Here is a 27168-nt window from a genome sequence, read left to right on the forward strand (position 1 = left end):
TTACCACGCCTCCTGTTTTCTCCAGCTCTTACCGCAACGCATAGGTTCTACTACAGGACCTGACACGGATCTCAGTCTGTGTTCGTGACAGAGGCATCACATCTGTCAGAGGAACAGCCCGGCTAGCTCAGTCGGTAGAGACTCTTAATCTCAGGGTCGTGGGTTCGAGCCCCACGTTGGGCGGATCATGTGGTTTTTAGCCAGCAGCCATATCACCCTGCAACTCACAACTGGCAGCCCACTGAAGCTAAGCAGGTGTGAGCCTGGTCAGTACCTGGATGGGAGACCTCCTGGGAAAAACTAAGGTTGCTGCTGGAAGAGGTGTTAGTGGGGCCAGCAGGGGGCGCTCACCCTGCGGTCCATGTGGGTTCTAATGCCCCACTATGGTGACGGGGACACTATACCGTAAACAGGCGCCGTCCTTCGGATGAGACGTAAAACCGAGGTCCTGACTCTCTGTGGTCATTAAAAATCCCAGGGTGTTTCTCGAAAGGAGTAGGGGTGTAACCCCGGCGTCCTGGCCAAAATTCCCATTGACCCTTACCAATCATGGCCTCCTAATAATCCCCCTCTATGAATTGGCTACATTACTCTGCTCTCCTACCCACTGATAGCTGATGTGTGGTAGCGTTCTGGCGCACTATGGCTGCCGTCGCATCATCCAGGTGGAGCTGCACATTGGTGGTGGTGGAGGGGAGTCCCCATTACCTGTAAAGCGCTTTGAGTGGAGTGTCCAGAAAAGCGCTATATAAGTGTAAGCAATTATTATTATTATTTTTATTATCTGACTTTGCCAGGATAGGTCCTTGCTCTATCTGATGCTGAATATTAATAGACGCCTTAATTTCATTGTGTCTACTGTGATGCTCAAACTACAGGGTTATCTGCAAAGATACTCAATAGTATTAATTTTTAAAACTTTCCAGTCTCTCACATGCAGGCCTCGACTCTCCTTTTACAGCACTGCCTGCCAGTGAAACTTATTTCTGCAGTGGTCAGAGCACACCTCTGTCTGATGCATTGAGAGTTATGTACTGAACATAACTGTTGTACTGTATTTGTTAGAAGGGTGATATCCTGTCTTTACAGGGTTCTAGCCCATGCTGTAAAAAAGGTTACACTGCAGTTGTTAAATATGCCATATGGATTTTACTGTAAATTGACAAGAGCTAGGGCAAAAAAGCATGCCGTTATTGCCCTGTTGTCCATCAACCATTTTCTAACTGTTTCTTCCAAATCAGAGTCAAGGGGGAGCAAGAGCCTACCCCAGCAAGCAATGGGCACAAGGCAGGATACACCCTGGACAGGACACCAGTCCATTGCAGGGCACACACAGACACAGACACGCACACACTCACACCAGGGCCAGTCTTCGCAGAAACAAATTAATGTAGCAGATTTATTTAATTAAAGGCCCCAGTATTGCAAGGCAGCAATACTCACCACTGTACCGCTGTGCCACTCTTTAGCACCCAGCTGAATAAAAGATAAAAGCCTTCCTTCTGCTCTCTTAACTATCTGTGTTGACATCGTGCAGAGACCTTGGATCCAGTGCTGGAGTCTTGTGCAGCTCTGAAGGAGGCTGGCTTTGTGGAGTCAAGGCGATACATCATTGACCCAGATGGGCCAGGACAGGGGCTCTCCCAGTTCGAGGTGTACTGTGATATGGCTTCTGACCCACTGACAGGTAAACTGAAGGCTAATAGAGGCAACACATCGCACCTAGCATTCTTGGATGACTTTTCACCTGTTCTTTTCATATCTAGCTACTCCAGTCACAGGTAAGAGTTCCCAGTTTTAAACCATTCCCTGCTTAATTTCCTTAAAGGATATTTTTAATTCTAACCATTGTTCTTACATCTGCCTGCTAACCTGCTTTGTTAAAAAGCAAGTAAAGGCCAATGATAGTGAATAAAAGTGCAGGGTTATATACATACATACTGTATAAAGTATATACATTTTTTACTGTAGATATAATATTATTGCAGAATATTATTTTATTCACATAAATTGGGGGCTGATAAATATGGATGATACAACTTAAATCTGTATATTTATTTTTTAGTATGGTTCAGAAAAACAAAACTACTTTTTCAATAAATCAGCAATTGATTTATAGCTCAATATAGCCAAATTAATTAAATGAGCAATTAAATTAGATCTATAAATCTGTTTTCTGCAGTGAAATTTTAATAGTTTGGAACTTGTTTGAAGCATGTTGTGAAATTGTACTTTTTTGACACTTCGGTATGACATAAAATATGCTTCAATGCCAGAATAAATAATCATGGAACAAATGCTCACAGTGGACAAGTTGTGATTATAGGAATGTTATATATCAGTTGGGTAGCTGCGTCAGCATGCGTAGGCTACAAAGGAACAAGTAAAGGTTTATTCCATGCTTAAAGAGAGGAAAGGAAACACAACGTTTCAGCTGTGGAGCTTTCTTCAGGTGTAAGAAAGATAGGCTGATGCAGCTACCCACCTGATAAATGAAATTTCTATAATCACAACAAATCAGCAGAAGGTGCGCTATTTTGTTGACTATAAATCCTCACATGCCATGGTTAGAGGGTCATATTTTAAAAACGGTACAGTAAATTTTCTTATACTTCAGTATATTGAGAGTTGGTTATATTGTGTGTCACACCACAGTGTCAGAATTGTGAGACGTTTTTATAATCGGAGGGGAGGGCCATAGCAATACAGCAGAAAGTGCAATCACCTTTTCCCAGTGCAAGTTCGTGTTATTGTGAGTTTTTAAAATGGGTTTGCGATTTTCTGAAATATATTCCATACAAAAATACAATTTGGACAGTCGCTATTTATTTGGATATCCCCTTTCACTGAGGATGTCTACAGTATACCATCTGGATTAGTACTGACCAAAGAGAGCTATCTACAGGCGAAAGGCGGCATAACATCACTGCAGCAGCATTTAAGGTGGAACGAAAAACGCGCATAAGAAGCTGGCAACTTCAGCCTCGTAAGATATTTTGAGAGAGAGCTTTTTTAATTTGAATCAGAAGCATTTTCTTAGCAATATTAGGAACTGCACTCCATTTAGTATTGTCCGGATTCTACCTTGTGTTGGTGTTGGGAGGACCTAAACCTCCTAACCCACATTTTATTTCAATTTCTGAAGTACATTTTTGTACTTTGTGAGCACTTATCCTCTGGATCTGGATTTTACTGTGTTTAGCAAATTTTTGCTGATTCTTTGAGCACTCTTAGTGCTTAAATATAAATAAAACTGGATTTTGCCATCTCACTTTCACGATACAATTTCCTGATTCTTTATTTTGTTGATGGGTATCATAGTACTATGATTCTTTTACCATTTGTGTATATTGTCTCTACCACAATGTGACTCCTCTGAGTTTGCGCTACCTTGTGCTGTCCCTGTGCTTGCTGCTAGAACACTAATGCAGGTGTATCTGTGATCTTGCTGGGCTGTGTCCTCCTGACTCAGGTATCACAGTGGTGAGTCACAACAGTGGGCACCGCATGCATGTGGCTCCTTGCGAAGAGAAAGGCTGTTACAGGAAAGAGCTCCAATACGAAGCAGATCTCTCTCAGCTCCACGCCTTAACACAAGTGTCCAGGTCCTGCCAGCAGTATGTCAAGGTGAGCTGGGAGCAGGGAGTGGGACAGAAGACTATCTGATTCTCATTGCTCCTCCATCAAATGCGTTCCACAGCTGCACAGCTGTTAAACTCCACCTTGCAAACGTCTGCTGTAGAATGTTTTCAAAATAACATTGAGAAGTCAAAATAGCTCTTTCCTGAAGTCTGCATCAGAAGTTATGATGAGGTTGGTATTTTTCTTTAATTGACAGGTTATGGAGAGTTTAGTATTTCATAGACCTCATTTGCACAAACTCTACCCAGTTACAGTAAGGCCAAGACTTATCTAGACTGAACATTAGCAAGAAACACAATTGTTAAACTTTCTTCATTTGCCTGTATAAAATATCCACAAATCTTGTCATTAGATTTCACCGGCATGTGTGATAAATATTCGTGTTCAGAATCGTTTGTGTTAGCCGTTGTACTGTGGACAGGATTAAACTGGATTAAACTGCTTTGAACTAGTGGCCCCTGGGGAAACGCAGAGCCTGAACCTTGTTCTTCATCCTGCAGCTGGACTGTCGGCACACCCGCTTCGTTCAGTCTGGCTGGGGCTGGTGGGTCTCATGGGACGGGCAGAAGATGCTGGACTGGGGAGGAGCTGAGAGGAACAGTGGGAGCTGTGCGTGTGGCATGACAGGTGACTGAGCCCGCCATCTTGTGCTTCTGTCCACAGTCAGCCTGACGGACAGCTCTCACTCATTGCAGAGTCTGCATGTTTGGTGTGGTTAATTCATATGGATTCATTTTTCCATGGATCTGTTTGTGGCAAACGGGTGTTTGCTTTAATTTATATAATGCTCATTAGAACATAAGAACATAACATAAGGCCCATCTAGCCTGTTGCTGGTGGCGAACTTATCTAAAAACCTCATCCAGCCACCATTAATAAATCAATTAATGAAAACACCAAATAAGATATTTTGCTGTGTAAAATTATTTTTTCATTTAAGGGGGGGTAATCCAATGTGAAACAAAAATCACATTTTCTGAGAATCTGGAGTTCAGAATGTAATAGATCATTATATGATAGTTATATGATCCAAAAATGTTCATAGTTCCACACTACTAATCCCAGAATGTAGTAATAGGCGAAGTATAATAATACCCAAAGTATAGGCGGGAGCCCTGAGTCAAGAATATAATGTCTACTCCTCAAAGCTGGCCTAAATTGCAGAGTGGAAAACCCATTTAAAATCCTGCATGGAGTTTCACAAAGCATTTAAGTGATACTGCAGATGTGTCAACAGATCATGTGGTGAGGTGGAATGAAACTGAACCTTTTTGGTCTAAATGCAAAGAGTTATAACTATAAAAAACTCAGCACAGTGCATTACCTAGTCATGGGTGCCATAACAAACAAGAGCAAACAAGCTTATGTAGCCCATGTGGTAATTAGTAGTTAATTGATCCAACGATCTCATCGAGCTGTTTCTTGAAAGAGCCAGTACTTGGATGGGGAGTCAAATACAGTTTCAAAAGAAAACCTGCCTCAGTTTGCTAAAGACCATAAAAAGGGCAAAACATCACTTTTCAGCAGGACATTGGCCCATATTACAAAGCCAAAGCTACACTGGAGTGACTTAAGAAGAAAAAACGCATTGTGCTTGGGTGGCCCAGTCAGAGAATCTTTGGAAGGACTTGTAAACTGCTGCCCATGAGCGATACTCAATAAAATGGGACATTGTAAGCAAATCTACAAAAAGAGTGAGTAAAAACTGCAAAAACTGGTGCGCAAACTTACCTAAGACTTGTGTAATTGCTACCAAATGTATGTACACCAAATACGGAGCTCACAGGTCTGAATGCTTCTGCAATCAACATTTTTTCAGCTCTCTGTTTTTTTCTGACATTTACTATGTTATCTTACCCTTAAAAGTTTTCCGTTTGAACTCCCAGGTTTTGAGTAACGTATTAATTTTACCATGCGTATGCACCAGGAGGGCACAGTGGTGCAGTGGTCAGCATTGCTCCCCCACGGCGCTCAGTGCAGAGTTTCAGTGTTATCTGCGTGTACGCATGGGTTTTCTCGGTGCTCCGATTCCCTCCCACATTCCAAAGACTTACTGGTAGGTTAATTGGATTCTGGGAACTTTGGCCCTGGTGTGAGCGTGTATATGTTTAAGTCTGTGTGTGCCCTGTGATGGACCGGCATCCTGTCCAGGCCTTGTATCTGTTGCATGCTGGGACTAGGCTCTGGCTCCCCTGCACCCCTGTATTAGATAAAGTGGTTAGAAAATAGCTGGATTGATGTATGCATCAGTGTTATTTCACAAAGTGATACACCATAGGAAGGGTCTGAATACTTTTGCAAAGCACATTATACCTGCATAAGGTTAAGCAGGCATTAGAGATCAGATTCTTTTAAAAGGAAATACCTTTATTCATAATTTCAATATTCAAACGTAGCTTAACAGAAATATGGCTTCTGGGCCTCTACAAAAGTGGAGTACCTTAGGATACCATTCTTTAAATGCTGTTGCATTTTTTTCAGGTTCAGTGTTATAATAATAATGCTTTTATTATTAGCTACTGAAAATTGTTTGACATCCAAATTTGTCTTACCGTATTTGTATTGCAGAACCTAAGAATTAGACTAATGTAAATGTGTAGATTTTGCAACAAGATAGCATACTTCAGTTTCACGTCATGGTAGATCTTTTGTTTTTCATTTTTTATAATGCCCTAATTAGAATTGCAATCTAACTGCCCTGGTATCGTCCACAGGTACATGCTTTGGAATGGGGTGCCTGTGTAATTGTGACAGCAATGATCACGTCTGGAGGATGGATGAGGGTTTTCTCAGAGACAAAAACTCGCTGCCTGTGAAGGCCGTGCACTTTGGGGACACTAAGGATGCCCCTCTAGAAATGGCCTTCCACACTGTAGGAAAACTGACCTGCAAAGGGAAAAGTAAGGTTTGTTTTCCTATTTTTTCATATTTTTTCTAGTGTTTTGTTTATGTCATGCTAGTGGCATGGTGGTGCAGTGGATAGCATCGTAACTTCACAGCACTTGGGGCTTGGGTTCAATTCCTGAGGCGCTATGTGTGAGGAGCTTTTATGTTTCCATTGGTTTCCTTTGGGTCCAGTGTCCTCTCACAGTCCAAAGACATACTGATAGGTTAATTGGCTTTTGGGAAAATTGGCCCTGGTGTGAGTGTGTGCATGTCTGTGTCTGTCTGCGCAGCGATGGACTGGTATCGTGTCCAGGGTGTACCCTGTTTTGCACCTGTTGCTTGCTGGGATAGGCTGCAGCTCCCTTGTGACCCTGTATTGGATAAAGCGGTAAGAAAATGGATTGATGTTCATGTCATATTTAATATAATTTTTTGGGAACATCAGCAGCTTTAAATACTGAATTATTTCAGCAATATCCATCTCAGCGATGTCAGAGCCAGGGCATCTCTTTACTGAGTTCTGCTTTTGCATATGAACTAGAGGTGTGGATTAGTAGAATTCTACTCTCGGGCACCATCGTAGCACACTGGTCAGTACTGGGGGAGTTCCATTTTGGACCTGGGGTGCCTCTGGATGAACTGGTTTCCTCCCACAGTCCAAAGACGTACTGGTAGGTTAATTGGCTTTTGGTTAAACTAGCCCTGGTGTGAGTATGTGCGTGTCTGTGTTTGCTCTGCAGTGGACTGGCATCCCATCCAGGGTGTATTTCAGTGCTTGCTGGGATAGGCTCTGGCTTCTCCATGATCCTAAATCGGATTAACCCGTTAAAAAATGAATGGATAACACATCTCTCTACCACTTTGGGCTGGATGAGCTTGAGTTCTATACAATGTGGCATCCTTCATCATGGTGCTTAATCTCTGCTTGTATACAGTATGTGTATTAGAAACATCTGAAAAGATCTGGCAAATGTGATAATTTGCACATTTAAGGATCATGCATAACAATACATCAATATAAGGAAATGACAAGTTAATTCGTTTTAATTTACTGATGCAGGAACATCTAATATTGATAATGTGAACAAAATAAGTTGCACAGTGATCCTATTTGACCTACTGTACCTTTTTTCTACTGAGGATCAGAAAAGGCAGACACTAGCTTTCTATTAGCCAGAACCTAAGATTAAGACTGAATCATGTTGCTTTGATGACTTTCTTTTCTGATTTCATTTCAGTCTCAAGCACATCACCGAGCATCTAAACCCAGGCATAAAAGGACAACAAATACAGTTATTGGAGAGAGGGCATACCGAAGATTATTGGAAATTCTATGCCGACTTGCCTGAGAAACCAGTTGATTGTGGTTTGTTATAGAGCTTTTAGGCAAGACCTGCTGACATGCAAAGGATTACTCTTGAGACAAGAAATTCAAAGATGACCCATTTGAATTTTTAGATGAGAGGAAAGATTCACATAAGGATACTGCTGCACTGACTACAGGCATAGAAGGAGCTACTCTGGTATTTAGACCTGGCAAGCTGCATTTCTGCACCAGTTAACAGGCATCACTAAGAACTATTCAGCTTCCACCTTCAGGAGCTCTGGGTAGAAAAGACAGAAGGATTTTTAAAATGTGATGAGTCACAGACAATGATTCTCAGTGAGTTGTGGATGCAAGGAATGTTTAAGAATAGCATTGGGGAACTACTGAACCAGTACTGCAGCACAATACACATTGGAGAGTATGTGTGCAAAATTCCTAAAGTTTAAAAACCAATGCACTTTTGGTTTGTCGAAAGTTAGGGCACATATATAATATTTTGTGTTCTCATGCATACATTATTTTATAAAATGGTTAATCAATTTGGTTAAAAAAAAAGTATTGAAAATATTTCTGATTTTTCACTCATTTCTCTGTAAGGTGGCAAATGATATCCTCATATGAAATATTGATGCATACAGTTACCAGTATAGTAACACTGAGTTATACCAAAACAAGGTAGTTATGGTCATTTTCAACACTTGGTAGTCCTGTGACCTTTACACAATGTGAAATGTCAGATAAAAGTCACACGTAGCTGCGGTGACATTTATACAAGCTCATTTCAGTAGTGTTTCATTCCTTCCCAGAGAAGGTACAATGCGTAATCTTATAAGAAGCTGTTACTGTAGTGCCACTAACGTGAACTTGCCACAGAAGTAAGATGGGTTAGAAGAGGTATTGTCCAGAATAAAATTATGAATGTTATGTATTTCTTAAGGAGAAATTAAGAATAAAAAACTGAAGAATGCTTGTGTGTTGTTATTTCTGGCACAGTGGAAATAATATGTATGAAATAATACCCGAACAAGGATTGTACTGTTTGATGTATTTAATGCAGAGCTATTTCACCCACTTTCCTTTATATTTTTCAAACAGTTCACATCATTATAACTTTACTCTGTTATACAATACACAAATAAACACAAGTCAGTACACATCATCTCTACATGACTTCCATCGGTTTGTAACAATCCCAACATAGTTCATTTATCTCCTAACAAAACCCAGCACCAACTACATATGTTTGACCATTATACAGTATATGGCCTTTCCTTTATGAGCTACTTTTCATTGTAAAAAGTTTGATATTTCTGATGTTCCCAGGGTTTTCATATTTTATTAGAAATTCCCTGAAGGCTTCTTATGTGATGAGAAAGGACTTTTAGCATGTAGTAACTTTGGCATTATGGTTGTCTTCGGGTTTTTTGGTTACGCAAGTTATCATTGAGGTATATTTCTTTTTCTTTATAATGTCCAGCTATTTTTCTTCAGTTAGGAACAGCAGAACGTAAGAAATTAGACAGTGGACTCATACAGTTGCCACTGAGAGAGTTAACACTGCAGTCTTACAGGAATACAACCAAACCAAGGGTCGCTGTTACAAGACCTGATCTTTGACCCTCCCCCATCTCTACAGTACTTCACAAATCATGTTCCTTTTACAGCATTAGAGACTAACTTGAGTTATTGTGCAGCACAGAAAGCTATTAAAATACGTTTCTAAAAAGAAAACAATTTAAAAAACTAAGAACAGTTCTTTCCATTACAACATTAGTTTATTCAGTTCAACTAGCCATTTATCAACATCACCCTGTACTGTAGCAAACTACTGATTACATGACCCAAATAATTCAAATATTAGCATCACACAAAATGTAAATTTACCCAAATTCAGCTTCTAAACGTAAAACAATGACTATGATACTGTGAGGTCAAATCTGACACTTAGCAATGTTAGCAGTGTTTGCAATTCCCCTTACCTTCCTCAGAAGGTCTGGAATGATGTACAAGTATGTAGAAATGTCGGTATTTACCTAGCAGTCCTTAAAGAAGGGGGAGAGTAAACATGGAGGAAGACACTGATAAACTCAGTGTGAGGAATTTACTCAGGTTAATTAACTCCACTGTATATCATTAGGACCACCATATTAAAGAATAAACATTGAACAGTGCCAGGGCCATTCCTAAGGAGGTCATTAAGACGATCTCCATTGGAATGGATCACAACATACTGTACAGTACATACAGGAACAGAGAGGGAGTAAGAGAGAAAAGACAAAAGAAGGGAGAAAACAAGTGGCTGAATGATGGGAGAGTTCTGTTTTAACCAGACTGGGTTACCAGACAGGTCATCTGAAAGCTGAATAGTATATTGAACTATGAGAATTATTATGAAACAACTTGATGTCTTATCTATTTGAAGAAATTTTGATGTCCTATATAAGATAAGATCACTTTGTTTGGCCATATACAATTTCTTGCATTAGGAATTTGTCTTAAAATTGCTCTCCATGAGACACACAGGCAGGGAGAGAGAAGTTTGGGGTCAGAGTGCAGGGTCAGTCATTTATATGGCACCCTTGGAGCCATTGGAGTTAAGAGCCTTACTCAGGGGCCCAACAGAGTAGGACTCCTCTGCCAGCCGCAGGCTTTGAACCAGCAACCTTCCAGCCATAGGCACAGATCCTTAGCCACAGTGCCACTGCTCCACTAAATTATGGAATCCTCTGGCTAAAAATGTTCTCTCCTATTTTAATGATACATTGTTAGAAAGGGGAAATTGGTTTTGGTCTGCCATCCAATAAATGACCATGTGCTGCTAAATGTTTGCTTATTTCCTGTTTGGTATTTTGGTTATAATACACTGATTTGAATTCGTGAGTTTTTCAAGATATTTGAAAAAATGCACATATTACACCAAACATGAATATGAAATTAATATGAAATTTTAAACGCACATTTTATACAAATTTATTTTAAAAATGCTCAAATTCTAAAAATATCCCAAATATTAAAATTACCAATGACAAAAATTGTATTAGATCCAATTCTTCATTCAGTAAAATTGCTTTGTGAACCTTTTCACAAAGCAATTTACTTTATGAAGTCCAGAAAGTACTTGACGGGATGTTTTTCTGAATCCAAATCAAGAATTTTGGAAGCAGCAATGAGCCTGTGGAAGGCCTCGTCTTTGTTGGGACTGAAGCTGGTAATGTTGAAGGAGGAAAAGTCAAAGTCAATTTTATTTTTCATGTCTCCAATCTTGATAGAATTGATAATCCCATTTTCCTCCAAAGCCTTTAATATTACAGGAAAAGAAGGGTTTTCCAGGGCCTGAACATGCTGAAAAACAGGGCTAGATATACCTACAACATAGCCTCTGGGTTCAGGGGTCCAGATGTGTGGATGGACATCACAGGCTATCAGAAAGGTGCACAGAATAATGTCAGTGCCATAGACCGTCTTGATCCAGCTAGGCAGATAACCTCCACCCGGTCGGGGGTTGATCTCGATGAGCTTGGGGCCTGTTTCAGTCAATTTCATATCGAGATTGTAGACCCCATTCTTCAGGCCACAGTGGAGGCAACACTGGTATGCAGCAATGGCTAACTGGGTCTCTTTTTCAGGGCAGAGGCAGGTGGGCATGATGTGTGATGTGTTGAAAAAGTAAGAGAGTCCGGGAGGCCCACAATCAGAGACAAATGCTGCCAAGAGCTTCCCCTGAAAGATTACCAGGTCTACGACATACCTTGGGCCGCTAATGAACTCCATCAGAAATGGTTCATTTTTGAATCCCTTGTTTATCATTTGATAAGTTGTTCCTTTTAAGTCCCACTTTAGGCTCTTGAAGTGCTGCTGGCACTGCAGGGAGTTCTCCACTATTTTGACACCCATTCCACCACTGCTTTGCTCCAGCTTTACTGCTGCAGGGAAGCCCACCTGTGCCATGGCCTCTTCGAGCTCCTGTTCACTGTCCACGGGTAGGCAGGGCACTACGTAGAGTGAGGGATTGGGGAGATGCTGCAGGCCGTGGTGAATTCCCCCCAAGTGCCGATGAGAATGACTCTTCTTTTTGGCAGTAACGAGCGCTTCAAAGCCATCACTGGGAAGACCTAGTTCTTTGCACACGAGGGACGTCAGTATAACTGTATCGCAATTAAAAGTTGTGCAGCCATCGACAATCACGTTCAAATCCCGGACCATCTTGGATATGATATGGGCATGAGACTCATCTTGCGTGTGATCGCTGAAATCGTGATGAAGGGTTTTCCACGCCAGTGCAAAACCAGGATGGGATGAATTGCAATCTACCAAGATTATCTAAAAAAAACAGAAATTAACATACTGGAATCTTACCATTCTTGTTTGGCCATGGGTTTCAAACTGGGAAGAACAGCATGTGTTGATGTCTATTTACATTCAGATGCTGTAGGATATTGTTCTGTATTTGAATAATCCTGTCATACTCTGAAATCATAGTTTCGGGGTGGCAGTGGATGGATTTGGGAGCAGAAACTCGTCAACTAGAACATATCTGAAACCTTTTAAGATCCTTAAAGGGGAAAAATAATGCCAAAATGTGACAGGAGTCACTTGGGAAACTAGCTCTTGATATACGTCACGAGACAACGGCATATACCCGTTTTATTGAAGTTATTTTTGTCATGAAAACCTTTTAAATTTATTTTTGGTCGTTTCAGATAAAACTCTCGTAGAGACCAAATTAAATCTAGGTCTTTATTGGCCACCGTTTCCTTTTTTTCTTTCTAGTTTCCTAGCTTTACTTACAAAAGTTCAGGATTTGATTTCTTTTAAAAAGGAGGCTTGGGAGATGAGCAATGGTTAAAATGTTTTTCCAGGCATGCTAAAGATAAAAATGCTTCGTAATGATGAAAATCCATTTCAAGATGTATATTATGCTACAGATATACAGTAAGCTTAAGATGTAAACTATTATTAAATGTTCAAATAAATACCAGTAGGGATTGACTGGTAAACGGATGAAGAAGGATACTAAACCATTTTAATTTAGTTTTATCAATATTGATGGGGTAAAGTGAGATTGTAGAGCATTTCACATATTAAGAATTGTTATTTTCTATTTTTTTAAAACATGGAAGTTAACATAACTGATTTATCTCCTATCGTCCTAACAGCTAACATCCTAACAGCTCAGGCTGTTCACTAGCATTTTGAAATTATGTGTCTTCAGGTAGAAAAATTAACATGCTCTGCTTATTATTTACACCTCTGATCTCATCGAATGAAACTAGAAACTGAGACTTTTAATCAAAACAGTGCACATGTGATTTTCTTAAAAATAGGAAACACCAGCCTAAATATCACTTATGTATGAACTGGATACAGCAATAAGTATCTTTAATGGCGTCAACATTTTATGCATCAGATTTTGGAATTTTTAACTGAGGCGAGAAACCTTACCTTGATGTGATATTTCTTGGCTGACTGAAACACTATCAGCCTATTTACATTTCCTCCTCCGATGTACAGGATGGTCTTGTCAGCGATGAAAGAGCAGTGGGCTCTGTGGCACATGGCCTGTACGAGAGGCCCGACAGTGCTGCCCTGTTGGTGGGGCTGCAGGAGCTGAGTGGCAGTGCTCTGAATTCCTCTGTGGTGAGATGTCAGGCTCAGGAGGAAAGGGTGCAGTCTGTCCTTGTGCTGTGTCAGAGCAAACTCCACACCTGAAGAGAGGCATATTTACACAGAAAAGTTCAAATATCTTCACACAAAAACTTATAATGAACTATAGACCATGAAAAAGGATATGTTTTGCGATGGTCATTTACTCATTTGCTAGTATTGATTCTAACTGAATTCTTAATGAATTTATTCAACTAATTATTTGCTTTGTTTGATTAGTTTTTAATGCTTACTGGTTCTTAAATATAATAATAATAATAATATTATTTGCTTACACTTATATAGCACTTTTCTGGACACTCCACTCAAAGCACTTTACAGGTAATGGGAAACTCCCCTCCACCACCACCAATGTGCAGCATCCACCTGGATGATGCGACGGCAGCCATAGTGCGCCAGAACGCTCACCACACATCAGCTATCAGTGGGGAGGAGAACAGGGTGATGAAGCCAATTCATAGATGGGGATTATTAGGAGGCCATGATTGGTAAGGACCAATAGGAAATTTGGCCAGGATGCCAGGGTAACACCCCTCCTCTTTTATGAGAAATGCCCTGGGATTTTTAATTATGACATAGAGTCAGGACCTCGGTTTAACGTCTTATCCGAAGGACGGCGCCTATTTACAGTATAGTGTTCCCGTCACTATATTGGGGCATTAGGACCCACACAGACCGCAGGGTGAGCGCCCCCTGCTGGCCCCACTAACACCTCTTCCAGCAGCAGCCTTAGTTTTTTCCAGGAGCAATTGCTTAATTGGCCAAAAAATACAAAAATAGATTTTTGTATTCAATATGTAATCGAGTTAATGACAGATATATTTTAGGCCTTTTAAAGTACTTAACTAAGATTTTATGACAATTAAAAAAAATAAGTGTAATCTTCCAATACTTACCAAAAGACAGAAAAAACAAAGTTTTCAGTGCTTTGCTAGACACACTAGCCTATGTTTTTATTTATTTATATGCATCATAATAAAATATTTCTTAATGTACCCAAATATTGTTGGTTCGATTTTGAACCAGTACCACTAAAGGCATTTATCTTTCAATTTGTCCAGTTGGTCAGCATGAATCTGATACTGGAAAATCATAAATGATGGTACTGGGACTACTTCAGTTAGCCTATGTTAACCACCACCAAGCTGCCCAGCTAAGAGAAGTCTCCTGAGTTAAAACTGATAATTTTTCTGAAAGATAGGTAGCTAGATAATCACAGATGAACTGGTGATTCTGGACTACAGTATATATCAATAATATCCTACAAACTACAGAACTTAAGTTAATCTACTGGACAATAAAACAATTCTAAGGTCTTAACAGTACTGTAGGTACATTGAGATGTTTTGTGAATTTTTAGGCTAAAAAATAATGTAAAACTGCTTTGCACATGTAAGGTAAAAGTTAAAAAAGAAAGAGTTGAACTGCCAAGTGGCATACAAAAATTCACCCTATTTAGCCAAAGGTAGAAAATATTGGCAGCATACAGTGAGATGTGATGCTTTGTACCATAAATGTTAATCAGTAAAATTGAAGTATTCCACCACACAGCTGGTACAAAAGGTTTCAAAGAGAGAGCAAAGAGCAGAGGACTAAGAGAGCAGTCTTGTCTGGTTCCTCAAGTCAAATGAATTTGAGTAGGTATCACTGACCCCATTAACAAGCAGAAGCATTAGGCTGGATGCACTTTACAGAGTACAGATCAAATTGATAAATTATCTTTCTTTCATCAACCCTCTCTGAGGGTGAATGAAGGAGAGAATACATGCATCAAGCAAATGGACTAGATACGTTACATACAATTTTACATACAAATTGTGTTTAGAAGAGATAACGGGCGATAGCTAGAGTATTTTATTGGGTCCTTTACTTTTTTTTTTCAGAAGGAGAGAAATCAAAGCAGATTTCTGATCTCAGTGAAAAACATGGAATAATTAGCTGGGGAAGTTATGCTTAAGATTTACAATGCGCTAGTAAGACCTCGCTTAAAATTCATGTTCTGTTTTCCTCACTATATCACATTATAAAAAGTATGTTTTATATCTTTGTCTCAGGAGATTATCAGACAGTTTAGGATAAAGGGGGGTTAATGTTTCACTTAGGGAAAGAACTAAATCTCTTCAATTAAGAACAAAGGAGATTGAAAGGAGATTTGATTCAAGGATATAAGATCCTATGAGGTTTTGATAGCATCAAGTTGAGAAACAAGGATTTGGTGTCAAACTGGAAACTAAAAGGGGATTTATTTAAGAAGAAGACTAGGAAATACTTCTTTACAGGAGCTGAAGATATCTGCAAACCTCAGGCTTTCCAACCAAATACTTGAGGCCCAGGATCTGAACTCTTGTAAGAAATGGCTGGAAATGCTTTAGTCTCATTAGCTCCTAAATTATCAGAAAATCTGGCATGCATCATTTCTTATGTTCCTGTGTTCTGCCTATCCTTAGCGTATAAGGTCACTAAAGAGCAGTACCTATGAAATCAATCTGAGCAGTAGCCCCTCCCCTCTCTTCACTGGAGAGCTGGGACTGGTAGTCCATGATGCCTTGCATGGCTGCCTCGGCCCACTGCTTCAGGAGCTGCTGAAGTTCTGTGAGGTAGTCCTGCTTTGTGAAGCCCCAGTCCTGAAGTGTCACTTCCAGAGACTGCAACACTGTGGGGCTGCTTCTAATCGGACCTTCTGTCCTATTCACCCAGCACACTACCTGAAACGCAGACAAGCAACATTAGCACTGATGTCCAGAGCAGTGATACTTCCCCAGAGATCCTGCAGGATTTAAATTTTTAACTAAATATCTTCAAAGGATAATGGCATGGAAACATTATAACTTCTCTTCAGATAAGGTAGGAAACTGGATGCTGGTGTTTCTTTCCAGATGTACTTTGATACAGATCATCTGATCAGTTTTTCACGGGGTAAAAATATACAGTTATCTTTACACACATACTGTATGGGGAACTTATTTGTTAAAATAACAGACCCCATAATTTGATCATTATCTAATATTATTCTACTTGGGTTCCATGTCTACTGACAACCACCTGACTACAATATATTTAATTTGCACTATACCTGCATCAACTGAGGCTGATCATCAGCAGAACGGCAAACTGTGGCTCTGATGTGGAGATCAAGCTTTCTTCTTGAAACCTCTGGCTCTGAATAAATATACAGTATACAAGCAGCTATAATAAATGTTTAAAACATATTCATTCATATCCATGTAGTTTCACTACCCCGTGCTTTACTGTTCATCATAACTTAATGAGAGAATGTCTGATTTCATTATCAACACTAGAAAACCAAGCCCGAGGTGTAAGAAGAATGTCAACCTTCATTTTTTAAAGTGAAAATTTTGACTGAATAGGAAATAATTATCATTATTTCCCTTAACCGTGTGACCCTTAACCATGTGGGTCATTAAACAAAATGTGAGTTTACATGTTTCAGTTCTAAATAGTGGAAACAATATCTTGATTTTCAGTGAAATTGTGTATATACCTATGTTTCATGTTAGTCCCCGTACATTAACTTTAAATAGTAGCAGGAAATGGTGTAAGTCTTAAATACATTCAGTCATTTATTTATTTATTGCATTATTAATGTGCTAATTAGCATTCCATTGTCTGTCCTACCTCATTATATCGTTTTCATACAATGGCATAAAACATTCTTGTGAACACAATACCCTGTGTCTTCCCCTATGCACTGTGGTACTAGAATTCTCCTGACGCACATTTTACCTGTAAACTGGTGTCACTAACATTGTGCAGTAAAAGACAAAGGAATGTTTCACTAGGAATGACAATGCCCAACATTGAAGCGTAATGAACTATTATGGAGCTGATATTTGGCTTAACCTGCTTGGCTGAGGGCCGACCTCCTGGCCATAGGACGAGGAGGCCAGAACTCCCAAAAAGAACCAAGCGGGACCCCAAGCCACCAATGCAGAATTTGGAGGAACCTGAAGAAGGTGTGGTCTGTGACGCACGGATTGTTGCAGCAGTAGGGTGGTCGGAGTGCCTGTCTGCGTTCTGTATAGGTTTACTGTAGAGAAGTCGGCTTCTGTTGGCATAGGCGAGTTGCTTATTATAGGTACACGTTGAGGTGTTGACGGAAGGGAATTCAAATGAACACGGGGTGTTAATGATGAGAAACCATGTTGGCTCTTTGTAGATGGGAAAGGAAATTGCTGCTATTATTAGATTGGGTTAGTGGTGGTGATGTTATCTGGATGGATACGGGCCCATGTTTGCGATTGTGTCCCCAAAAGCAGCAATGGAAATTGGAAACTCCTGCGCTTGATTCAAACAGTGATCAGGAGGAGAGATGGAGGTAGACAGTAGCAGCTTGGCCTTTTATAGCTGTTATAATTTTGATGAGGGTTTCCTAGATGGACGGAATGGCTGGCTCGAAGGAAATGCAGAGGCTTGTAGACCTTATGGCAAGTAACACCTTTGCTATCTGACGATAAATTAAGTGTAAGGAACTAACTGGTGCAGCTCTTGTGGTCTCTGGAACTGGATAGCGAGCATTGATGGCCTAAGGACAGATCCATGTGGGCACTGTGGAGAGGAAAACAAAAACTCCCATTGGGAGAAAATCAACCTCTGGGGGTCCCGGCCCAATGGATGCCCCCCCTCTGGGCAGCTAGGCATTTTTTGGATAGCTCCAGACTCCGGCTGTAGTACTGAAGCTCATGGAATTTACGTGTGTGGATATTACGTGAAGTGAGAGCAGTATTGGATCCAAGGAGTAGCGGTGCAGAGTGGGTGAAATGACCACGGTGCTCAATTGGATGTTGGGGATTGGGACTTGTGTCAACGGGCGATTGTTGAGTAGGCAGAGGTAGAAGGTTGGGTGGACCCAGGGCCGAGAGGCGGCGAGGATGAGAGGGAGAGAAATGGGCCCGGGGCCGGATCGGATGCCGGGGATAAAAACACGCATAGGACAGGGGAATGAGGCGAGGGACTTACGTGTGCGGACGTCGAGGGGGGTGGCTTTGGTAGCAACAGAGGACGGAAGGGATGAGACTGAGGTTGAACTGGGGAAGGGGGATAAAGAGGCGACGAGACGGGGACGCGAAACATAGAGCGGTTGACAAGAGAAATTAACTTGGAGCCTGAACTGGATACAGGGGATGGGGAAGCGAACGAAGCAGGAGCAGAGTGGACATTGGGAATTGATAAAGGACAGGGATGTAATGGGGACATGGGACGAAGGACTTACCTGTCAATGAGGTGGTACCGGTGGCGGAAAGGGCGAGAGAAAAAACATGAAGTCGGGACAGAGATGCAAGACATGGGACTAACCTGTATGGACATTAAAGAGGTGGAGCCAGTAGTAGCAGGGCTGAATAGATGAGACACGTGAGAGCTACAGACTGGGCCAGAAGTAGGACGCCAGACACACCCGGGGCTGAGGAGATGGCCGCAGTAGCAGCAGAGACAAAACGAATAGGTCCAGGGCCAAATTGAACGCCGGGGATAGGGAAAATGAGACATGAACGCACGCTTCCAAGACGAAGACCCAACTCCGTGAGCAGTTCTGTCTGAGCCTGGGAGAAATGCAGTCACGCGGTAGCCTGGAATGTGTTTTTTTTTAATAAAACGGAACACCAGGGGATCAAGACAGAACGAGACGAGGACACGAGACATAAGGACTGGGTTGGACGGAAACATGAATAAGACATGGACACAAGACGCGGGACAACTGCTGACTGGGCCAGAGGTAGGACACTGGACAGGCCCAGTAACAAGGAGATGGCCGCAGTAGCAGAGGAGACGGGAACCCGGGGCTAAATTGAATGCCGGGTCCAGGGACACGAGACAGGACAACTGCTGGCTGGGCCGGAAGTAGGACACTGGACAGACCCGGGCCCCAGGAGATGACCGCAGCAGCAGTGGATGCAAAAGTCGCAGGCGAGGGAGAGGGATATCACATTGGTATTTATAGTGTTTGGTGGAGGAAGGATGAAGAGAGTGATTGCTGATAACGGCTGGGAACGATTGAGCATGGTTGTTGTCATCCCTCCCGAACTTTCGTTATATAAACTCCATATATCATATAGCAGTTTATAAAATACTGTATATAATATATAAGCTATGCAGCTGAAGGGGTTTGTATAATAAAATGCTTTTGCAATGTAGTGTGGCAGGTTGCCCCTTGAAACCACAGACCTGCCACTAGAAAGGTCATCACAAAGGACCACTTGCAAGGTAGCCTCATATGAGATAAGATCACTTCATTGGTCATATACAATTTCTTGTATTAGGGATTTGTCTTTTCGTATATCCCAACTTGCTCTCCATGAGACAAACAGACATGGAGAGAAACTTGGGGTCAGAGAGCAGGGTCAGCCATATGGCGCCCCTGGAGCAGTTGGGGTTAAGGGCCTTACTCAGGGGCCCAGTGGAGTAGGATTCCTCTGCCGGCTTCAGGATTTGAACCAGCAGCCTTCCAGACACAGGCGCAGATCCTTAGCCTACATGGGTGTGTATTAGTCACTATTTACAGTATATTATTCAGTAATGAGATGGAATGTTCATTCTCTTCTGTCTGTAATTAGGGGGTTGACTTTAGTATAGAAGGGTGTCCAACTGCAACAGCTGCTGTTTGGAAGAAATCAGGGTGTGAGCTAGGAAACGATGGTGGTATAGCAGATGTTTAATTTTGTGGTTAGACTGTTATTTCTGAATGACAAGTTTTTATTTCTTTTAGAGTTTTTTATTTGTGAGTTTTGTGCAAAGCCTTTAAATAGAGCCTCCTGGACCTTAAACCACCTGTAACCTTGGAGTGCAGAACCCAGGAGCCACATTACCAAAAGTAGTAAAAGTAGTTATTAAAATTATTTTATTGGCCATATGGTTGTACTCGTCCTTGAAATTTGTGTTAACAGTTTTTGAATCGTATATTGGTCTTTCCTCTTTGTGTTTGCACTGCTCCTACTAGTGTGTATCGTTTTCTTAATTATGTTGGAGAGCCGAGCTTTTACCTTTGAAGATGACACTTTGCTGCAGCTTCCAGGGCTTCAGCGGCTGGACTGAGTCGTAAGACGCCGTGATAAGAATGGACTCTCCTTGCTGGATCTTGGGCAGGAGACCTAGTGCTGCTTGAAGGATTTCTTCTCCTGCACTCTTTTGGTGAACTGTCACGTTGTCACGGAAACACCATTTTGCCCCAGAAGGTTGGACCATCACCTGTGGAGTCAAGAAACAGAACTGGGGTTTCTCAGAATTCTGGGCTTCCTTTACTCCACTCCTACAGTGTACCCCCTCTTTCTAATTTTTCAGCATCATAAAGCCCTACAGCTTATCAGAGACATTGTTTTACAGAAATAGGAATCTGAAGTGTAAAAATGCAAATCCTAAAATTAAATGTCGGATTTTTCTTTTCTGAAACAGAAAAGGAAGTGTTTGTCATGTAAAGGGTAAAACTTTCTTAGAAAGAAATGCAATCACGTTGCAGTAAACTGGTCATTTTTGTAACATACATCATAAACTACCTTTTCTATATTTGTTCTTTTTGGAAAACACATAGTTGTCTGTCAGCTTCATATTAAAAACTGATTAGAAATGCAAACTTGTATTTAATCGGACTGAAGAAAATCTGCCGGTTTATCTCTGAATCTTATACCAAGACTTATTGCGAACCCTGTTTACTCAGAAAATACACTTGCTTTGTGGCAGCTCTCAAGGTCAGGACGGTGCAGAAACTCTTCAACAGCCCCCAGCATGGCCTTCTGCAGCTCTTCTTTCTCCTGAGCAGAAACCACGGTCACCTGGGTGTTCGGGGGCAAGGATTTAAGGTTGGGGCGAAAGGCAAAGGCCAGGGTTGGTGGTACTTTAATGCCTCTCTGAGCCACCAGCTGTCTAGTCAGAAGTACATCCTCAACCACTCTGGTGAGCTCGGGAGAACCGCAGGTTGGACAGTCCAGATCCTCTTCCGTTATGGTGCCCAGAACTTGCCCATTTTCAGCCTCGTGTGGCATGCTGTGGTCACCCAGGGAGCTCAGGAAATAGCTGGCGCGTCGGGGAGGCTGGAAGGTGTCCAGGTTAGTGCAGCCCCCTGACCCAAAGGTGACGGCTTTGTGGATGAGGAGAGAGAAAAGCCCTAGGTGCTTTTGGGAAGGAGCCTTGGAGAGCCAAGAGGAGGACAAGCAGAGCATCACATGACCTGGGGTGACAGCAGAGCAGCAACACAGAAATGATCAGCATTGATTCTTTCAGCAATATTACTCCTAGGATCAACCCGTGAAACATTAATGAGAACACTATAGGGTTTAACCAAATCTAAGTCTAATGTTTAACATCTAAGTTTTACGAAGTCTATTTGAAATGAGGTTCGCTTTCAATCAGATAATTCCCTTAACCAAGAATTCATCCTTTCAGATGAAAAAGAGACTGATGTGAAGCATTTTTCAAACTGGCCCCAAATGTGTGACACTAATTTGTTTTTGCAGAAGGTAAAATAGTCTCTTCAATAGTCTCTTCAATAATGTCTATTAATATTAAATTTGCATACACTTGGTTCTTCTCTTAACTTGACAATTTTATTAGAGCATTGGATATCCCCTGTACTGCTGCTACTCTCCACTTGTGTCCCACAAGGCTCTGTGCTACTCCCAGGACCACTCACAATTTTCATACCACTTCTATGCAGATAACACTCAGATCGTATTCTCGTTTCCTCGTTACTCTTGTCTCCTCCCGTATTAAAAACCTGCCTCTCACCCTAAGCATTAATTTCTGTGCACTATAAATGTACAACCCAAGTTAGTAATAACTCATGCATATATTAAAATGTTACCTTTGTTAAAAAAGGTTGTGATGAAAAGCTAAATTTAGCTTTAACAGATGTCTTGGTGAAACTGATGGCTGGATTGTGGCTGAATCAGTGACGAGCTTTTTTCTAGACACCAGAGTGAGCAATGGGCATTGATGCTGAAGGAATTCAAAGATATTCTTTGCTGAAGGAATTCAATAAAACATACCGGGACATCGCCTGCCTCCCTCCAGCAGAATAGGAAGATATTTGTCAGGTGAGGCCAGAACACAGATAGTCATGTTAGGATCAGTCAAATCTGCAGAAAGAAACAGTTCTATTAGTAATGTACCAAGCAGCATAAATGATTTAATAACCTTATTTAGAGATGAAACAGGGGTGGAAAAACATCAAATTAACCTTTGGCCCCACTGAAATGCCTTTGCTTCCATAAAGCTTAAAAAAAGGGAAATAACTTTTTTCACTGGAGGAAAAACTTTAAGTTTTGAAACTTGTCCTGTTTCTGTGTGTTTTCCAGAGTGTGCTTCGACCCACTCTAATGGCATTGCTAATAGGTTTCCATAAATCTTATCTTTGCTGTTGTTGAGAGAGAAATAAACAAAAGGTCCACTTTTTTTAATGCTTTTTGAATGCTTCTTCTGTAACAATGCATAGCAATACCGCATTAAATTTAAGTAATAGCACTGCTTGCTCTTTGCCGTACTTCACTCAGATTGCTCCAGCAAAATAACCGGTATACAAATTAAGGTGGCTTGGATGGAAGCATCAGCCAAATAAATTATTATTAATAAATTAAAAGCAGAATCACAGGGTAGTGAGTCCCAGGATGAGCACTGATATCACAAGGAGTACCTATTAGAAATAGAAAAGTTTGACTTTGCCAAAGAGTAGTAGTTCGGACCCACCTGCTCTTGGTGTAGCTGTGCGGTCTCTAGTTTCAGGAAGCCCCAGTTCCAGTAGTATCTGCTGTAGAGAGCTGTAATACTCTGACAGCCCCTCCTCCTGCAGGGCTGGGTCACTCTCCTCCCAGTGAACGTGCGGACCGTCTCCTTCATTATAGCTCTGGCAGCCCACCTCATTCTCACATACTGCTTCAGGTGCCTTCAGCGTGTCCTTATTCCTCTGCATCTCTGATGGACCTTGTCAAGTGAGGCCTGCACCACAAGTTGTACAAAACACAATTTTAGCATCACCAGTGCTATGAGCTGCAGATTACTCACTTTATTTTTTAAGAAGCAACGCTGTTCTTAAATGGCTCAAAATTTATATACAGTATATTTAAGGCACTTAAATTCCTGCATTGCCTGATTTTCTAATGGTTGCACCATCTATTCTCTTAGATTCCCCACAGTGGGTAATGGAAGAAGTTTGATGATACATATCCAAAATTCACCACCAGTTCGCTACGTTTGGCTGTGTTTTACCAATGTACTTTTAATACAATATATCACAGGGAACATTTGTAAAGTCAGGTCTGTGCAGCGACAGAAGTCAGCATATGTACGGGCAGGACAACTAGCTCACAATTAGAGTTCAGATTTCCAAGAAGTCAGTCTTATTTCCTTGAGAAACAGCTTATTTCTGATGAGAACTACCCATTTAGTCTTAAAAGAAAGAACAAAAGAAACCATTTTCATCACAGTCTGTTTTAATCAACTTAAATGTATTTGTCTTAATTCATCCCCATATCTCTGAGTCCTTAATCTCTTACAGGAGTGTCATTCATTATCAGAAATACAAAGGTCAATTTATTTAACACTTCATGCTGAAAAGTAGAAAGAAGAAATACAATCTGACGCATCAGAAGAAAGCTCAACAGCTGAAACTTTATGGTTGTTCTTTCTACATGAATGAACCTTTAAGTGTTCCTTTGCAGTCAATGCATGCTGACACAGCTGTCCATTTATTATCAGAAATGTGCTTGTTCCTGGTAAGGGACACAGTATCATGATTGTAATCCCTCCCCCTCCGGCTCTTTCACATTTTAGTTGATTTTGTGCACCTGCCCCCTGTTCCAGCCCTTTCCTACAAAAGCTAGATGCTCCCACCATTTCTGGCTCTGCATTGAAAGATGGACGCCCGGAGGCCCGCCTACCACCAAGTTGCCCTACGCCCGTGTCTTGAGGGCATTGGCCTCCTATCAGCATCCTGAACCAGCCGACTCCGGGGCTTGGAGTGTCTGGCCCCGTTACCCCTTTTTTATCTCCCCGACCCTTCACCGGATTCTGCTCCGGTTTTTAACTTTTGTCCTCTCCGTCCTGTACTGGATTACCTGGCTCTGGACTTTTGTTTACTCTGGATCTCCCTACAGACTCCCTCTGGATTGTCGCATGGACCACCCCCCCCCCCCTGAGCACCAGCGCACTGGTCAACACACCCCCCTGTTCTTCTACCAGCCCCAACCCTAGGCTACTTCCCCCCATGTTTGTTTCACTCCCTTCCGGATTCTGCTGTCTGCATAGGGTCCTGAATGACGCATCGTGACACACAGCAGCCCAGAGCCTATTCTGGATCCACAGTGTGCAAGGTGGGACTATACAGTAGAAAAGTCCACTGTAAGGCAAAAACTGGCACACAACCGCTCAGGGACAATTTAGAGACACCTGTTAGACACCTGGCATTCTGTTTTTGGAAGGTGGGTAGAAAACTGAGCATTTGGTGAAAACCTGGTGATGATCTTGGAGAGAATGAGTAAACTTTACACAGAAAGCATCTGTCTGGAAGTCAGGAAATGAGCCCTGTGAAGCAGAAGTCTTAACAAAAAAAGATGTAAAAAATGTATCGTGTTACTTCTTAAGAGGTTTCTGGCTGAGCAAGCAGAAATCTCTTTCCATCACTCTCTGTACCTCATAACATAATATTCTGCCACAAAACACTGTGGGTTCAGTTCCAGGAAGCATTGGGCAGCGCAATTGATTATTTGTTGATTGAAATCGGAGGTTTGTGTTTTCACTGTTGTCTGTAAATAATGATGCATTTGTTTACAGTCATGACACTTGTTGATGAGGCAATGGTCAAGACCTGCTGAGTAAAAGCAGAGCAGAGTTGTTTTTTTTATTTATTTCCTGAAGTGTTTTAACTACAAACACTGGAACCACCCTGGATTCTTAGGATTTCACCTGTGGGAGGAATGTGCAAAGGTCTCCAACTGGCCAGCGTGACCTGCAGATCTTCACACAAGGCTTAGTTCCTGACTGAGCAAATCGGTCACACTACTAACATTTCTAAACTACAAACTGATTTTTGAATTTTCCGTTGGATACCAACTTTTTAAAAAGGCATTTGACACCTTTCATTCAATATCTTTATTCGTCAGCTCAATTTTTTGTTAGATTTTCCTGTAGTGTAAATGCTTTACTTTTTGTACCCTGTTTGTCAACCTCATCAACCCTTGACAGAACCCGGCTTTTTTAATGACCAGCAGTTTATGGATGCTGTTTTCTATAAGACATTCATTTGTCGTACTACAGCTGAATTTAAAACATTAATTTAATATTATTCTAGAAGTTAAAATTCACTCTCCCACCCCCAGCACAGAGACCTTATACAGATACAGCTACCCTTCACACAATTACACATATAACTATTCCCATTTATACAGCACAGTGAGATTTGTATTAAATATAAACACTGGGCTATCACATCATCAGACTACTCATTTAAGAAAGAAGTCACCAAAATTACACCAATAATACATCTGAAATGTAAGCTGTAAGTTGGGCAATGTTTTGCATGAAAAACCCCCAAACACAAATAATAAGCTCATCACAGCAATATATAACAAAATTCACAAGAATGCATAGATATCTAATGATTAAATGATCTTCGCATTTAACTAATCTATTTCTTGACAACTTGATTTTTTGCACTACTAAAATAAAAAGCTAAGGTAACTTCTCTGGTCTACTAAATAACAAAATTATATAAAACTAACATTATGTAACATTGTGTATAATGTTTTTTAAGCAGTGAAGAATATTTTATTGCAGGTATCATGTAATGAATGATAATTAGGTGGTCTTCACAATCTAGGACTATACCAGGAGTTACTGTACAAAGCATTTTGCTGTCAAGTGTCAAAATCATACTCACTGTCGAGTGCTGGTGACGTCTTGTTTTCACTACTGGGACTGCTTCCTTTATCACACGGTTTTAAATGAATCGATGAAAACACAACTTATGCATAACCAAATGAGTTAAGGAGGGCTGCGTCCAGTGGCTTCAGTTGTTTAAATGACATAGGCAAGGCATTCCAAACTTACAGTAATTCCCGCTTGTACATGAAGATTCTAGCAGAGCTAGTACACATAATGTATGTTTTGATAAACAGACTTTTCAAGCCACTTGGACAGGTGTCCAAGACACTTTTTCCTGAAACTTAGTTGCATTTCAAGATCATGCAATCCCAGCTTTCATTTTCATGTACTTTTTTTTTTATTTAATGAACCTGGGCCATACATTTAAATGCACTGTAGCAACTATTAATTCACTTAGAATTAAGTGTTATTAAAGATTTCTAATAATCTTGGCATGCCTTGATCAAGCAGTCATTTGCTGTCTGTGGATGGCACAGGATTGTGGCTAAAGAGGTACCTCTGATAAAAGACATCATAAAGCTGTATTAAACTGAACAATGTAATGACATATAGAGCTTCTTTTCAATGCTAAAACCGGTGGAGGGCAACCTTTGCAGACAATAGTACTCAATGGTCAGTCTGTAAAGGTTGTGGAGAGTTTAAAATATCTGGGAACACATATTGATCAGAGGCTGAGTTACACTGATAATACAGAAAACATTTTTAAGAAAGCAAATCGGAGGCTGTTTTTAATTCAGACTCAAGAACTTTAATGTTAGTCAAAATGT

The 27168-nt window shown here is 41.0% G+C and overlaps 2 protein-coding genes across 3 annotated transcripts in view; one reads left to right on the forward strand and one right to left on the reverse strand.

Annotated features, from left to right (window-relative positions):
- The window catches only part of LOC148832914 (uncharacterized), a 29594-nt gene extending 20772 nt beyond the window's left edge, over positions 1-8822 (forward strand). Inside the window, exons 11-15 of one of the 2 annotated variants that reach the window (XM_088919587.1) lie at positions 1538-1687; positions 3473-3627; positions 4143-4269; positions 6357-6547; positions 7767-8822. In XM_088919587.1, the coding sequence (XP_088775713.1) occupies positions 1538-1687; positions 3473-3627; positions 4143-4269; positions 6357-6547; positions 7767-7877 (734 nt within the window). In that variant the 3' untranslated portion in view covers positions 7878-8822. The remainder of the gene's footprint in view (positions 1-1537; positions 1688-3472; positions 3628-4142; positions 4270-6356; positions 6548-7766) is intronic. The other variant, XM_088919588.1, reaches the window with a different exon arrangement.
- A 2126-nt stretch (positions 8823-10948) lies between these two features.
- LOC148832915 (carnosine synthase 1-like) lies at positions 10949-26410 on the reverse strand. The gene is made up of 9 exons (XM_088919589.1): positions 26397-26410; positions 23210-23458; positions 22513-22602; positions 21199-21695; positions 20515-20719; positions 16593-16678; positions 15993-16224; positions 13298-13560; positions 10949-12175 (listed from the first exon to the last, which is right to left on the reverse strand). Exons 2-9 carry the CDS (start codon positions 23430-23432, stop codon positions 10949-10951), a joined length of 2823 nt encoding a protein of 940 aa, XP_088775715.1. The 5' UTR covers positions 23433-23458; positions 26397-26410.
- Positions 26411-27168: the final 758 nt, after the last annotated feature.

This window comes from Atractosteus spatula, chromosome 6 (assembly GCF_055471065.1).
Source record: "Atractosteus spatula isolate fAtrSpa1 chromosome 6, fAtrSpa1.hap1, whole genome shotgun sequence".
In the NCBI taxonomy this organism is placed as follows: Eukaryota; Metazoa; Chordata; class Actinopteri; order Semionotiformes; family Lepisosteidae; genus Atractosteus; species Atractosteus spatula.